At 38.0% G+C, this 17062-nt stretch overlaps 1 protein-coding gene across 13 annotated transcripts in view; it reads left to right on the top strand.

The window, feature by feature from the left end:
- Window positions 1-17062, top strand: part of SIPA1L1 (signal induced proliferation associated 1 like 1) — a 217722-nt gene that overhangs the window by 149356 nt on the left and 51304 nt on the right. For all 13 annotated transcript variants that reach the window (XM_065840101.2, XM_065840096.2, XM_071809272.1 and 10 more), the window contains 4 exons: window positions 514-644; window positions 1283-1471; window positions 8154-8328; window positions 16646-16749. In XM_065840101.2, the coding sequence (XP_065696173.1) occupies window positions 514-644; window positions 1283-1471; window positions 8154-8328; window positions 16646-16749 (599 nt within the window). The remainder of the gene's footprint in view (window positions 1-513; window positions 645-1282; window positions 1472-8153; window positions 8329-16645; window positions 16750-17062) is intronic.

Raw genomic sequence — 17062 nt, 5'->3', positions numbered from 1 at the left:
TTCTTGGTTGGTTGGTTTTTTTGTTTGTGTGGGGTTTTTTTGTTTGTTTGGTTTTGGTTTTGGTTTTTTTCTTCTATACAAAAATAAGTTACATCCTTTGCTAAGTACAATTGTTTGCCAGACTGGTGAGTTTCCTACTTTGGTGCATTTGGTTTCCTTGTTTTTGTTGTTGTTTGTTTTTTTTTAAAGTGGGAATAATTGGTTGTACTTATCTAGCTCAACATGAATGAAACAGGTTTTGATGTAAGAGCCAATGTAAGAGGTAAATCCTGTTTTAGATCTGTTTAAGCAGAGATGCAAAGTTGAATTTCAGCATTCTTGTATGAAAGGAGCTCATTAGAGAACTGAAGCAGAAGAATAAAATCCTAGTACCACCAAAGACATGCTCTTACTGACTCCAGTGAAACTGGCAATTTATTTGCAGTATAGCAACTAAGTATGAAAATATAGATGAAGTGTAGGAAGGAAAGCAGACTTTTATTTGTGTGTTCTATTTTTTTTTCTGTATGCAAGAACACTGGAACTATTTTGGGGCAGATGAGAACCTGGGTCCAGTAGCTGTGAGTATAAGAAGAGAAAAACCAGAGGAAATCAAAGAAAATGGACCTCAGTACAACTACCGGATCATATTCAGAACCAGCGAGGTAAGCAGTTCAGGAATGATGGTAAAATAAACGAGAAGTGAGCAGGCAAAACGAAGTGGTATGGATGGTTTTGTGTGCTTTGCAGCATTGATAATAGATTTGTCGCCTCTACATGTGTATAATCCAGGAATCTCCTGACAAAGTTATGCCACATGTTTGTATTACACAGAGCACAAGTGTATCAGTGAGCGAGTTATTCCATAACATCCAATACAGAGGAAACTGTGAAGGTTGTTTTGGTTAAAGCTTGAGAAACTTACAGGAGTTCCATTAGCTAGAAGCAAGCAAGGAGGAGGAAAATGGCTTTACTCCCCTTCTATATGTGACAGTGGGTAGACCTAAGGAGCATACTTTTGAACTTTGAAGTGCTCTGCTAGAAATACTACTACTAATCTTTTCCAAGTATTAGTTTCCTGTAAAACTTAAATCTGTTGAATCATTTGAAATACACTGGCTGCTGTTAGCTATTAGCAAGTGCCATTTTGCAAATCAGTGTTTCATGCAACATAAGTTACTTAATGTCCTCAGTCTCTATTGAGAATTGGAAAAATAGTATGTTTTGCTCCACTGCTATTGCTAATCAACCATTTCTCAGTGGAAAGTTCAGTACATGAGCTCTTTCTGGTTTGTGTGTTTAGCTTATGACATTAAGAGGCTCTGTCCTGGAAGATGCTATCCCTTCAACTGCAAAGCACTGCACAGCCCGGGGACTTCCCCTGAAAGAAGTCCTGGAGTATGTGGTTCCTGAGCTGAATATCCATTGCCTAAGACTGGCCTTCAACACTCCAAAAGTCACAGAACAGCTGATGAAACTGGATGAACAAGGGGTAAGTGCAGAGTTATAGAACGAGACAATGTCTTAAACTGTCAAATTACTACCATGAACTGCAAAGTTACCTTTTAGCTTTAAGTTATTAGATTCAGTCTAATAAAATGCCTCATTTAAACTAAAGCTTGTCATTTGTACGGAGAGTTATGTTGCATGTCTTTGCTCCAAATTATCCAAAATATTTGATATGCTTGAAATCAAGTTCATTGCTGTAAGAAGTCTAAAGTTTTAGATTAATGTTATGGCAGTTGTCCATTTTAATTTACTTGGAAAGACTGTTTTTCAAAGACTGTGGGAAGGAGGGAGTTCTGTTTCGGTTTTCTTATTCCTATTATAATGACAGGAGAAGTCTTCTGTGTTACTAGATATTTTGTTGTAATATATTGACACAACCATTTTCAGGATGCTACCTCTTTTTTGTTCTTCCTCTGAAACAAAGCACATGGCAAAACAATCTATGCCTTTTCTTCATACAAGTGGGTTTCTATTAGGTGATAGTCCCCTAGTTTCTTAAAGATGGACCTGACGCTCATTAGCTATATAGCTTAGACAAAATGAAAGTCCATGAGTAAAATGAATTTTATTATTAAAAACTTCAGTAGTGACCTTTAACAGCTCTGTGTACTGAGGCTGTCTCCTTCTGCTGGTCCTTTTTGCTTCTCATGGTCAGCCTTTCCTGCACGGAATTAACATCTACGTTATTATTTCTTCTTGCTGTTGGTCTGACATTGGTGTCATAAAACTGAAGATCGAATCATTATCTACCCCACAGTGGAGAGAATATAACTCTTTTAAACAGGTTTATAAGTGACTATGGTGACTTCAGTTCAGTATGCTTGCTTATCTCTTCTCTCTTTACTAATTGCTGATACTTTATTTGCTTTGCAGCTACTATTGAACACTGGAAGTATCTGTTCATGAGCACCTAAGATCCTGTTCCTTAGGGTGCAAGTCAGAGCTCATTGCTGTAGATGGAAAGTTGAGTATCTTTGTGCTACATGGATCACTTCAGGCTTTACGTGCACTGAGGTTCATCTGCCATTCTTCTCCCCAGTTATATAATACCATAAGGTCCTTTCATATGTCACATAGCTAGTATTCAATACTGTAGAATAATAACTCAGTAATGTTAGTAAACTTAGTTACCTTACTATTGATCACCTCTATCAGGTTGCTAAAGTGTGTGTTGAATACTGTATGTCCAAGTTCAGATCCCTGCCTTATTCTACCGATCTTTTTCTTTAGCTTTTTTTTGTCTTTTAGCTAGTTAGATGTATCAGTGAGTTCCTTTTGCTGTACCCTGGCTATTCAGGGTTTTTAAGATCTCTCGAAGAACAAGCTTTGTTAAATGTCTTTTGGAAATTCAAGTATACTCTGTAGCAGCCTATCTCCTGCATCTGCTTGTTGGCTTTGGCAGAGATCAGCATGGCAATGAGCCAGCAAACACATAAGCTTGAGGGGCAGTGGTTTTACTGTATAGCCCAGGGGTGTCAAACTCATTGACTGTAGGAGTAGTTACATTTATACAGTCCTAAAATTACATTTGGCCCTTTGAAGGCAACTGTGAGGCTGATGTGGCCACCAGTGAAAATGAGTTTGACACGCCTGGTATAGACATAATTCTTAGGTTCTTATGCTGCACAGTATATTTGCTTTCACAGGATGAGATCCATAGAAGGCCTGAATGTTTTCCTTGCATGATTAGACCAGTAATTTCAAATATTCACATACTCAGTGTTTGATTTATTATCTGACCCTTAGCCTAATCTGCCCTTCATTAAGAATCAAATTTGTCAGACACTTGAAGACTCAAGGGTATCTTTCAATCTCTTTCCAAAGTTTTCTGTTTTAGCAGTGGAGAAAATGGACTTCGATTCATCACAACTCAGGAGCCTTTGGATTCAAGGATCAGTACCTTCCAGATATGCCCATCAAGAACCTGAAATCTCAGTAGTGTTGATGGGAAAATTTTCACCAAAAATCTAGCAGAAAGTTTACTTCACAAATTCCAAAATTATTTCTAGTAATTACCTAATTTGAAAAGTAATTTAGCATAATTTACTCCAGAATTTGATTATGTCTAAAATTGTGTGAAATTAAGTTATTCTTATTTCATATCCTGTATGTCATTAAGCTCCCAAAATATGGTATATAGTATGGTTTTCTGTTACTGCTTAAACTTTTGGAAATCATTAAGGACAAGTGATAGTTAAAATTGTATTATCTACATCAAAGTATTTTCTGGTTTTGTAGTAATGAAACAGTTTGACACTTCTAACAGAAAAAGATAAGCACACTCTGTACTAATTAGAAGCTGCACTTTTTATCAATTCCAGGCTAACAGAAAAGTTTGGGTAACAGCTGCTGTACTAATTAGGTACACAGAATGTTTATCACTTCTTGCAGAGTGTGGAACTGTTTCATTGCAGCATGAACAGGTGCCTGTTTGATATAGCAAATAAGATGTTTTGTAAATTCAAGAGTTTAGATTATGAGGTGACCTTAGCCTGACTTAGCCATTAAATTCCACCCAGCATCCCCTTCATTGAGCCAGATTTGCATGCACCTGTTTTAATTAAGATAGGCTTTTTTTTTTTTTTTTTTTTTTTTTTTAAGATTTAAGTGAATTTTTAAATCAGTTGGTTGTTTTCATATTGAAGAATTTGCAGTTCTTTATTTGAATTTATCTCCTTTTGGCTTCCAGACTTCTGATATCTTTCTCAGTCACATCTTAAAAGTCATTTTGGTGTGAGATTTTTTTTCCAGCAAAGGTTTTTGTACACAGTGATTAAATCATCTGTTGGTCTTGTTTATGATAAACTAAACAGATTGCACTTTTGAAGTCTTTCACTGCAACATATTTTCTCTGAATTTCATATCACTTTTATGCTTGAGCTCTGTCTCTTCTACTCGTTCAATATGTGGATGTGGCATCCGATGTCAGAATGGGAATATTCTTCTTGCCCCTGTTTTGTAGTGCCGTTGCATATTCCTCACTTCAGATTGCTGGAGTCATGGTAACATCTGTTGTGTACATGTGGCCAATGTTACTTGTTACCTAGTTGTTCTTTTATTGCCTTTATTAAAATGCATACATTTGAATGGTTCTGTGTTAGAAAGCAATCCAGTCGTTCCATAGGACTGTGCTACCTTCCTGGCTAATTACCATCAACTAATCTTTGCCTTGAATGCCGAGTTCATGGTAACTAACTTGAGGTTTGCTTCCAAATATGATTTAAAAATTTGAATATCAGGGCAATTACTGACTTATTCCAGTAGAAGTTTATGGCAATTTCTCATTCACAGAAATACTGTGAAATGTCATTTGGTTTTTAATATAATTCCATATTTATAAGATAAACTTGCTGACTGGTTAAATCCAAGATATGCTTTCTGCTGTCTTTCACTGGTTACTAGACAAATACTTAAAGTGCATTTTTCCCATATATATAAATATGTAAATACTATTAGATTCTTAAAATGAAGCTGCTACTTTATGAGCTTTACCACAGCAGAATTCATCCTTCAACTTTTCTTTTTAGCTTTTGCTTGGAGGTAATACACTTCTAAGGACTCTAGAATTATCTTTGCATAGTCCTTGTTTAGTTTCTTAGGCTGACATTTTCAAAGCAATAAAGGACAGTTATTGGTTGCTCGTGGACGTTGCAGATCCCACTTCTGTTTCTGCCATTGAAAATAACTTCCTTCACCCAAAATTGAAGCTTAAATATTCTGGGTGTGCTTGGTGAGAATGGGTTTCTTTTTGCTAACTTTAAGTAAAATTGCTAGAAACTATGGTAATTAGCAGTGCAGTAAGTCATTGCGACCCCATGAAACTTTTCCATCCATTGTATTTCCCTGAGAGTGGACAGAGAGAGTATTGGAGCAGCTAATGTTGCCTGAATGGTCCAAGCCAGGACCTGCTGCTGCTAATGGGAAAAGATGACAGCTGTTCTGGCAGGAGTGGCTCTTGCCACCCTCTTCTCTCCCCTCCTATCTCCTCTCTGCACCCATGTCAGCAGAGACTGGTCCAGGTTCTCTGTGGCAGCACACAGCCCTGTTGGTGAAGGCGCCGAGTTTGGCAGCTCCAAGGCAAGCAGCTTGCAGTGAGTGGGCTCATGTAGTTCACTAGCTATGCTGAGGTCAGGGGAATGTACCTGCAAACCTCATCTGGCTCCTGTGATTCCTGAAAATAATTTATATCTTAAACAGTCATCATGCAGAATCTGTTACAAAAAATACTGAAAAGTAGGTGCCACTGGTCCATATCTGGGTTGTTTTGAGCATTGAATACACTGGTTGATTACTTTTTTTTAAAGTGAATGGAGACTTGAAATAAATAATCATAATAATAAATTGTAAGGTCAATTTGCATGTGCTCTGTATTTGTTTTACAAATAAATGCCTTTTCTTCAAGTCTAAATACTTTGTTACCCAAAATACGCATCTTCATTCTTGAGAGTTAGTATTTTTAGTTGAGTCTCTAGTGCTGAAAGAGCATATTTCCTTTATAGTTACACAGAAAGCATTTTAAATAGTTAACCAGGAGAGAAAAGGAAATAGAAATGTTACTTCAAGGCACCTTTTTTTTTTTTCTTTTTTTCCTGCTTCAATTTTGGAAGTTGGCCTCTGAATATTTCTTTCATAAGAAATAGATTGAGATGAGTACAGGCTGAGAGAGTTGTGGTTGTTTAACCTGGAGAAGAGGACACTCCAGGGAGACCATATAGTGACCCTCTAGTGCCTGAAGGGGACATGCAGGAAAGATGGGGAGGGTGTAGTGACAGGATAGGGATAACAGCTTTAAACTGAAAGAGGGTAGATTTAGATTAGACATAGGAAAGAAATTCTTCACCATGAGGGTGGTGATGCACTGGAACAGGCTGCCCAGAGAAGCTGTGGATACCCCATCCCTGGAAGCGTTCGAGGCCAGGTTGGATGGGACTTTGAGTGACCTGGTCCTAGTGGAAGGTGTCCCTGCCCATGGCAGGGGAGGTGGACTAGATGGTTTTTAAGATCTCTTCCAACCCAAATGAGACTGATTCTATGCTGGACTCATAGTTTATCATAAGAAATTTGGACATATTTAGAATAAAAAAGTCAGGTAGTCATTATCTCAGATGATAAAATAAGGGACGTTCTGGAAGTGAAAAAAGAAACAGCCTAGAACTGTGACTCATTACATATGCCTAATTTCTTCAATGGGAATAATCAGACCAGGTTGACCTTTACCCTTCTTTTTTTCCTTAATTTCCTACTGCTAATATGTTATCCCAGTCACCATTCATCTTTCGTAGTAAAAGAAGAATACAGTAAACTTGCCATTTTCAGATGTTTTTAATTTTAAAATTTAATTTAATTATAAACAGAGTAGGACCTCTCATGAGGGCTTTTAAAATATTCCACCATAAATATAAATTAAAATTAATGAACTTCAGAGTAATTATGTGGGTCTGCATCATCCCAGCAAGTCCTCTCACGACCTGCGATAGGGGCTTGGAGTGAAAGTCACAGTATATTCAGATTACTGTACTTCCAGTGCCCTTGCAAATAACTGTTTTCACTTCCACTGACCTGTAGCCCAAATCTGTAAATCTCATGCCAGTTTCGATAGAATTTCTTGTGATTTTGCTCTGGCAGATCTGCTTGATATTTATTTAAAATGGAGCCTCTGCAGAAATTTGTGAGTGGGAGGAAAGGTTATTTACCCTGCAGTAAGTATGTGCTTTTACTAGATGAATTACATGTGTGAACTCCAAGGTTCGCAATCTGCCAGTCAGAGTTCCTGCCTGTGAAAATGGTTTTGGAGATGCCAGTAAATGGCTGTGGGTGCTGCTTTAGTTCCTCTGTAACCTCTGCTTCTGTAGTCCAGACTTAAAGGGCACAGATATGGTCCTTTGTGTGTGATCAGGAATTTGGAATTGGTGGGAACAATTTTGCTTTGAAGAATCAGTTATGGTTGGGTAAAAAAATGACACCATCTTCAGTTTCTGCTGTATGAGGAACATCAAACACCAAATTAGAGGAAAAAATGGAAGTAAAAAGCACAAATATATTTGAAGCTCTATGCTAGAAAATAGTGTCTCTATTACCAGCACTTCTCAATTTAGCTGTTTTCTTTGTTACTGCATTTTTAAGTCAGAGAAGGCCAACGGAATGATATGGACTATTTCAGCATTGCTAACAGGTAAATGCACTAATAGGTGTATAATTTTTATCTTCTCTTTGAAGTGAGGAAATGTTAAGTTTCTCACTTCTTAGAGAAATGAGCACATTCTGTGCCCTAACCTTCTGCGTGGAAGGTTTAGCATAGGATAGTAACCATGGTACCAGTCTAGGAGGGAAAATCAAGTTCCTGGCATTACTCAGCCAGGGCTTTCCATGTGGCTCGGTGCAAGGCATTCATCATTTGCAATCTGCAGTGTTGTCCTCCTGAAAATAAGGAACGTTAATGTTGGTTTCACTTCAGAAAGCATTTTGACATCTTTAGTTGAAATATGCCATCATTGAGGCAATTATGGTGAAGACAAAGAGTATTTGGAACTAGACTAAAATCTTAAATTACACTGATAATTGAATATTTTTTCTTTGTGACTTATGGGTCTGTTGAAAAATGTGAATCGTTAAGTTGCTGTATCACTTGGTATACATATAAGATTTTTATCTTTTTCCCTTTGCAGTTAAGTTACCAACTTAAGGTGGGTATCATGTACTGCAAAGCTGGGCAAAGCACAGAAGAGGAAATGTATAATAATGAATCAGCAGGTCCAGCCTTTGAAGAGTTTCTTCAGCTCTTGGGAGAACGAGTTCGACTCAAGGGGTTCGAAAAGTATCGTGCTCAGCTGGATACAAAGAGTAAGGCTTTTTCATTTTTTTTTTTTTCCCCTTAAGTGATTTTTTTCCCTTAATATGATTGCTAACTGACTTTCACAGAGTTGTTAAAAATAACCTCTCTGCTATAAGAAGACAGTTGCTCAATATTAGAAGTGAAAGCAGAGCAAGTATGTAATTTGACCCATGCCCATATGGTCTTTCACCTCTGATAATTATTGGATTTTTGTACTAATTTGGTATGAAATTGTCACTAAAGCTGCAACAAGAAACCAGTAATTATGGAACCATTATCAGCATTGCAAATCCATCATCAGTGTGTTGTCTAAAGAGTAATCAATGAAGTTGGTTTATCAATTTTTTTTAATGATATGCTAATAGACTGTCACCAAAAAAGTTTTGAGAACCTATCTATGTAAGTCCACCTTGACAAGTCGATCTGGTGGTTTTCTGCTGTGTCTGTTGCATGTAGTTTTTCTTCTAAGCAGTTTTGTCTTACTCCTACAATCAAATGTATTCCTCTATGAGTTTTCTTTTGAGTTATAGAAATGAAACTAGATTGGGCAATTATATTTTCAGCTTCAACTGTAAAATATATTGCAACAAAAATGCAGTGGGACGATGATCTCGGGCTACAGTATCTATAAAAGAAATTCCATAGTTCTGGAATCAAGCTTGTGAAATACCTGTTTATCACCTAGTGTGTACTATATGCAATTTATAAATCTCTTTAGAAATACTCAGAAGGAAATTTTGGCCTGTTTTCATCTTCTTTGAGTATTTGAGCAAACCAGTTCCCATGGAAATCTTTTGCTATTTCCCTCACTTGCAGCAAAGGAAATTCGATAAAGGGTTGATTCATGAAAGCTGAAAAGCATTAATCAAGTTCAGAGCAGCAAAAACTGTGCTCTTGTCATGAGTCTCCTCTGACAAATACAGTAACTTGCTCTGCTTTAATGCTCCACCATTCTACCTTGTGTCCCTGATTCCTTACAGGGATCATGTTGCCATTTTCTCAGACTATTCTTGGTCAGCGTAATCATCACTCCTCAGAGGGTTATAAAACTTACTGTGGTTTTAAACCTAAATTAATACCTGTTTCATACACGTTTACCATTGAGCGGGCTTCCTTTTAGTTGCAATACTTACATTTCTGCTGTTGTATGTACTCCCTTGAGTGCATTTACACATTGTAGTTGTACCTCCTGTGTGCTTTTGTAATATTACCCTTAATAAGCCAAGTCTCACATGGTTTTCTCTGCTCTCCCCACCCCTCCCCAGAGTATTACCTGGTAACCTTCCTATGTGCTCATCCAAGTTTGAATTCAGTCTCTTCAATTTTAGTGGCTAGGACTATAAACACAATTCCAGATGAGATCCAGGAGGTTTCTTGCTGTAACATTTCCTTGCCTTTACTGGAAATATATTATACAATAATTCTCAGGCTGGGTTTTCCTTTTCTGCAGCTCCCAAAGTCTTATTTTCTCAGTTATAAAAATACACTCAGTCAAAAATCAAATGTGTATGGAAAACAGAAAAAAAAATATTTGTTATTTCATAGCTTCTGGGTTTATATTGTGACCTCCTTGCTGCTTTCAGTAGTTAAAGTAAAATCCTCTCTTCATTTTCTTCTGCTTTAGTTATTTAAGACATCTGAAAAAGAAAAACCTTTTTCGATGTCAGTCCACACACACTGGTTTCTGGCACATGGAAATGATGTATGATTAAGTGTTGACTCATTTGCTCAAATATACCCATGAAAGCCGTAACAGTGTTTTAAGTACTTGTTTGAAGTTTTCTTCTAAACTGCAGAATTTTCCAGTAATGTTTGAGTTCCTTCTTGTTCCTTCTGACTCAGAGAAATAATTTTGTCAAGTTCTGATTTTATGTACTTTGATTTAGCACCTGTTGAATGGACATATATGTAAAGTTTAAATTGACGGAATCTCTCCAAGTTTTAAGAGTTGTTTTCTTGCGATGGATTTTTCATGTTTCCCAGCTCCATTTTGTGTCTAAAAATACAAAAGTCAAGAGGCTTTACATGAACAGTTCACTGTGATCAGAGAGGAAGGGGGAAGCTCAAGTGAAAACTGCTGCTTTCTTAGAGGATTTCCTATGGTGTTTTTTTAGTCAGGGTTTACAAGCTCACGTGCATGGGACCTCTTCAGCTAAAACTGCTTAGGAATGCCTAAGTTGTCTGAAATCTTTTGGGTTATCTTTTCTGCAGGCTCACTGAGGAAACACACAATTAGACAGCATACATGAGTTCTTAATGAGCAGGTTTAGACAGCAGCAAATGTGAGCAATGACAACAAACTTAACAAACGTTTGTAATATATCTTGATGGTGCTATGTTTTCTGCCAATATGCAAAGCACAGACTGGAGGTGGCGAAAGAGAAGGTGGTATTTTGTGGGCACAACACTAAGCTCTTTGGATAGCTACATTCAGAAACTGCTATTGCATATTCTGCGTAGGAAATTGGGGGAAAAAAAAACAAACACCACACACAGAAAAAAGGCTGCCTTGTGGTAGGCAAAATTCTAGAGACCAGAGATGGTCACAAGAGCTGCATCTCAAGTATGGGGAATATGTGAACAGCAGAATAGAAACATGGAATATATCTTCGATAGTAACCCTAAGTAATCAGTCAGTGTTTTCTGCCTTGGCCCTAACATAAGAAGGCCTGCATAGGAGGAGGTTGTGGTTTCTACCATGACTTAGGTTTATAGGGTTTTGTTGATACAGCTAGGCCTACAGCTAAGAAACGAGCTGCTCCTTTTCCAGCTCTGTGCTCTTCTGTTGCTAGAGGTCACTGGCATGAAATAGTTTGCACAGTTTCATTAGTCAGGAACTTTTCCTGCATAAAAATTCTGATTAATGTCAGCACAGCTGATTGCTAAGATGCTCTTAAAAAACAAATGTCTGTTCATTAACTTGGAAGAAAGGTCGGAGCTATGTAGGCTACTTTGCTAGTTTCTATACCTTTGACAATACTTTGCAACCTATGCAAAGCACATGTATGATGTAAGACAGGATGAAAGGTTTTCTCAGCATGGAGGGAAGCTGATATGTATATGTACTCTGGAAATTTTCACAAGATATTTGTGATTTGTGCAAATTGGAAAAGTGAAGTTGTTCTAGCAAAGATGGGTTGAAAACAGTTGTTGTTCTTAGAAATTTTTAGAATTAGGGGCCTAATTGGTAAGTATCTGTAACAGAGCCAGTTTTTAAAAGGTGGAATCTCATGCATCCTATTAACTGAAAGCATATTTAAGTACATTGGATCCTTCAAGGGCTTTAGCTTTGGATCCCTGCCAGTGCCACTGTGGAAAAGAGCTGCTGCTTTTAAAGTTTTGTTTGTATATTTCTAGAATTACCAGAGGGGAGCATTCTGTCTCCTGACAGCCTGCAGGCTTTGGACAGCAGATAGAGCTAGAAAATGTCATCTATCCCACACTTGCTAGAAGTTCATGGCCATCATTTTAAAGAAATAGACATCACAGTGGTCTTTCAAATTATAACTTCAGTCACTTTATTTCTTAGTTGTAATGCATGCTTTATTTCCCTCCTCCTCACCCAGTCTTATTTCTCAATGTTTAATTTGGTGAATGGGATCAGCTGGATAATGCTGGGCCTGGTAACCTGGTGTGTCTGTCCAGCAGAGTGGTTTGAACAGGAAATGAAGGAGACTGATTGATTGATGTGAGTTGCAGGAGTCTATGAAGAACCTGTTTGATGAGATTATAACCTTAGCCAATAATGATAGCTTTCTGCATTAGATGTTTATGCTGCATGACTGTTGGTTAAGAGATTAAAAGATTATAAAACTTGCACAGAATATATTAAATAGATTGAAAATCTAGGAAATGAATGGACTTCAAATTGATGTTTAATTTAGGGATTGTCAATATACCACAATGTTTCTCATGAAACAATACAGACAGATTACCATGCACATCTTAACTTGTACTATTTAACATCTTTTCAGTCACATGGAAGTAAGAATAGATTTATTGTTGGGACTGAGACATTCACTGGGAGGTCTGTAGTCAAGGTCAGAGGTTCCTGGATTGCTTAAGAAGCAGAAATGGTGATGGGGGCAAGTCCATCTGCATTTCTCTATGTTTGTGTTACACATACACTTTTGTATGTTACAAAATAAAGGATTCTGTCTTAGGAAATAGTGTCTGAAATCAACTTGGATACTACAGAAGTTGAACAGGAGCACTTGATGTAATACTTGTATAAGAGAAAGGAGAGCAGGTTTGACAGGTGCTGAATTTGGGACAAAACTAGGAGAAATCAGAAATAAGGCAGAGCTTTTTAATAGCAATGGTAGATTGAAACAGCATTAAGCTCTGAAGCTTCCTGTGCCTTTAGATATGAGCACTGCTGCAGTTTGTAGCAACGGCTGTTTGTTCTCCTACCTCATCAGTATTGTTTATTTTTTGTTTTCATACAATTCCTTGCAACATGTTTTCTGTGAAGCACTGAGTTAGATTTTCTGCTCATGCTGGTTCTTACACAGCTTTCTACTGAAGAGGTTTTAAAAGCTGCTGTAGAGGTAGGCTAACAAAGTTCTGTGGCTTCAGTGGGGTGAATTTATCAGCAGTATGCTGTTGGTGCCAGTCACAGTTTTGAGCACTGTTGGTGCTGGAAAAAAACACATGGGAGTCTGTTAAGACAGTCCTAGTGCAGATAGCCTTGAAACAGTGGAAGGACAGAGGAATAAGGTGGAATTTTAAAGGTGAAAAATCCTGGAAGGAAAAGAAGTCCTCAGCCATGTAACCAAATCAGGTAATGGGACAAGACTGAGAAGGCAGCATCAATAGATATGCCATAAACTCATGGCAGGAGAGGATGTGTAAAAAGGTGCCAATGAATTTGTAGATCCCTTGGGCTTCTATTAAACACAAGGAAATAAAAGTTGGTTGCAGTGCTGCCTTACAATTCAGACCTTGAAATTATGGATGCTATTCCAGTGCACAGTCTTGGATTTTATTGCAGTTTGTAAATTTTACTGCAATTTGATTTAGAGCAAACACCTGTAATTGTTGTGTTGTACTTCAGAAAAAGTATTCTGGACTTAGAGGAAATCTGAATGCTGAGAAAGATGCACAGCCTGTAGCGGATGTGGATTTCTGTTTCTAGTTAGATTTTAATAATAGCGATTGAAGCTGTGAAGTACTTGGAAATAATTGGAATCATTAAATGTTTCATTTGGATTGTAGCTTTATTACTTACTTTGCAGAACTGGTGCTGTTCTGAGAAAGAAACCTTTCCTACTTGAAATGAAGTCATTCTAGGAAAGTTGAAAGCTTGGCTTAAATGCATAGGTGTTGTCCTAACGTATTATTTGTCAGTATTACTTTATTCTCTTCCCCCCAGCCTTTTTTGGACCCCTTCCACTCTTTTGGGGCTTTCCTTCCCCTGTCATCTCATTCATTTCCCTTTATTTTAGCACCTGCTCCCCTTTTCCAGTTCTCTGTAATATTTTTGCATGCTCTATTTGTGAAAGATGATTGTGGTGGGCTGACCCTGGCCCACCGAAGCTGCTCTGTCACTCCCTCTTCTCAGCTGAATGGGAGAGAGAAAATATAACAGAAGGCTCGTGTGTCGAGATAAGGACAGGGAGAGATGACTCACCAATTGCCGTCATGGACAAAGCAGACTCAAATTGGGGAAAATTAATTGAATTTGTTACCAATCAAATCAGAGTAGGATAATAAGAAATAAAAGCTAAATCTTAAGATACCTTCCCCCTTCATTCTTCCTGGGCTTAACTTCACTCCCAGTTTCTCAACCTCCTCCCCCCAAGCAGCACAGGGGGACAAGGAATGGGGGTTGTGGTCAGTTCGTTGCACACTGTCCCTGCCACTCCTTCCTCCTCAGCGGGAGGACTCCTCGTGCTCTTCCCCTGCTCCACTGTGGGATCCCTCCCACAAGAGACAGTCCTGTATGAAGTTCTCCACTGTGAGTCCTTCCCATGGGCTGAAGTTCTTCATGAACTTCTCCAGCATGGGTCCCTTTCATGGGGTGCAGTCCTTCAGGAACTGATTGCTCCAACACAGGTCCCCCTGGGGTCACAAGTCCTGCCAGCAAACCTGCTCCCGTACGGGCTTCCCACAGGGTCACAGCCTCCAAGCATCCACCTGCTCCAGCCTGGGGTCCTCCATGGGCTGCACGTGGGTCTCTGCTTCGCTGTGGACCTCCATGGGCTGCAGGGGGACAGCCAGCCTCACCCTGGTCTGCACCACAGGCTGCAGAGGAACCTCTGCTCCAGCACCTGGAGCACCTCCTACCCTCCTCCTTCACTGGCCTTGCAGTCTGCAGAGTTGGTTCTCTTGCATGTTCTCCTCTTTCCAGCTGCTGTTGCACAGTAACTTTTCCCCCTTCTTAAGTCTGTTACCCCAGAGGCGCTGCCGCCATCACTGATGGGTTTGGCCTTGGCCAGCAGCGAGTCCATCTTGGAGCTGGCTGGCACTGGCTCTATGGGACATGGGGAACACTTCTTACAGCTCCTCACTGAAACCATCCCTGTAGCCCTCCTGCTTTCAAAATCTGGCCACGCAAACCCAATACAATAATGTACAAATGAGCATATTTACAGTTAGACAGAAAAAAAAAAAAAGCAAGCCGGTAAGGAGTTATGTTGATGTTTAGGTGACTTTCAGGTGCAGGTCTCTTCACAACTGCTGTGAAGTGAGAGATTAGATGATTCCCTTTCATCTCCTGTGGTGTCGTAATTATCATTAAAAAGAAAATATTTAACTGTTAGCTAGTTTTTCATAATGGCAATGTTGAATGCTGGAGTAGAGCTGAAACATGGAGATATTTTTTATAAAATTCTAGGGGTCCTTTTTTTTCTTGTTCCTATTATATTCTATATAGATTATTTGGAAATGCAAAATCTCTATGCAGCTATAATGTGGAAAACTTTCCATTTCATTTTATGGATGATGTTATGGTTTACAGCAGAGCTACCTCCATTTTATTATTTTGAATTTGAAGAAAATGAAAACTTCTTGTCGAAGCTTATACCAAAAATCTGGGTAAATAAGCTGTATATTTATGGTATTGTAAATGCCTTACAGATCTTAGAAATATTATCTCCTTAGTGACATGATTCCTCTACTAATAAAAAGTGTCAAGGTGTAGTATTTAACAGCTTTTTAAAATACATTGCTATAAATAGTTGGGATTATATAATATAGTATCATGTTTATATAACTTCGAATAACCAAGATGCCTTTTTCCATATATAAATCTAGTTCTTTTTAAAATTGTTTGAAAACAGACTTTTTGCACTGCAGACAGCACTTACATTTAATAGAATAATTTAACTATTTCAGCTTTAAATGTGTTACTACTTAAATTAATGGAACATTTTTCAAGGTGTCTCCTTTTCTGAGAAAGAAAAAGTTAAAACAAGAAGTTCCCAATTTTTGTCTAATCAAGTGTTGCCTTCAGCCAACACTTTGTAAACTTTAATAATATCCCCTCTTCTTTTTTCTTTCTAAACTTCATAATCCTAGTTTTTATCATTTTCTTTCCACGTGGAAGTCTCTCCATCCACGTATAATTATTTTTGTGGCCTGTTTCTGGATCCCTTCTCTTTCTTCTATAACTTTTAAAATAGGGTGGCCAGAACCCAAAACAGGTGAGAGTACCTTTGATTAATATACCAACATCATAATGTCGTTGTGAGCTTTTTCCATCATCAGCTGTAAGCATGCTAGCATCCTATTTGTGTTTTTGACTGCTCCTATCCATAAAGCACCTGTTTTAGTCAAGGTTTTATCTGACTTCATTACAGCTAACTTAGAGCCCTGATATTTATGTTTAAAAGAACCCATTCTGTTTGTTTGTGTATTGTGGGTTATATGTCCATTGATACTGAATTGTGCATGAGATCATGGCATTCATTCACAATATCTGTCTCCCTTCCTTTCTGAAGTCCTTTTCATATTCCTTAGAGTTCCATTTCATTCTGATTAGCCTGAGATAACGGAGCAGTGGCTGAAAAAGTATTTTAGTCTCCGTTATCACTTTTCGTACTTACGTAGGCTCTCTTCAGGGTTATATAGTATAAATTCCCTATTCTTAACAAGTTCTTCCTTGGGGAAAGTATGTAGAATTATATGTGCTATCTCTGTGTCATTTACTTTGGCAGGTGAATAAACTCTGGGTAAGTTTTTACTTGGTGACTTTTCAGCTTGAGTCAAGGATGAATAGGAAGTCTTGTCTTGCCTGATGATTTTCTTTGATAATAAGGGAACTTTGTGTTTAAACTTTTTTTAAAATAATGCTTGTATTTTCTCTTTTTTCTTTCACTGAAGCTGATTCAACGGGTACTCACTCTCTGTACACAACATACAAGGACTATGAAATCATGTTCCACGTTTCTACTATGTTACCATATACTCCAAACAACAAGCAACAGGTAGGATGAACCATGCCTATTTAGAATTAATTTTTCCTCCATCTCCAAAGTAGCTGAACTATTGAATATTTATGACAACGTTCATTTGTTACTAGCACAGAAAACACTTAAAGAATCAAAAGTAAAACTGACCATCTCTGTGTCACGTAGGCGGGCAAAGCAGATCATTGTAGATACATCATAGGTGGATTTTTCTCCATAGGACTGTTTCTATTTAATTATGCATAAATTACTGAAAGTTTGTAAATATTATTCTGTGTCAGTATCACATCTGTGTTACATAAATACGAGTTAAAATATTAAGTCACAAGGA

This window comes from Patagioenas fasciata, chromosome 5, assembly GCF_037038585.1.
Source record: "Patagioenas fasciata isolate bPatFas1 chromosome 5, bPatFas1.hap1, whole genome shotgun sequence".
Classification (NCBI taxonomy): Eukaryota; Metazoa; Chordata; class Aves; order Columbiformes; family Columbidae; genus Patagioenas; species Patagioenas fasciata.
The sequence above is the reverse complement of the archived record's forward strand: the minus strand, read 5'-3'. Positions and strand labels throughout refer to the sequence as shown.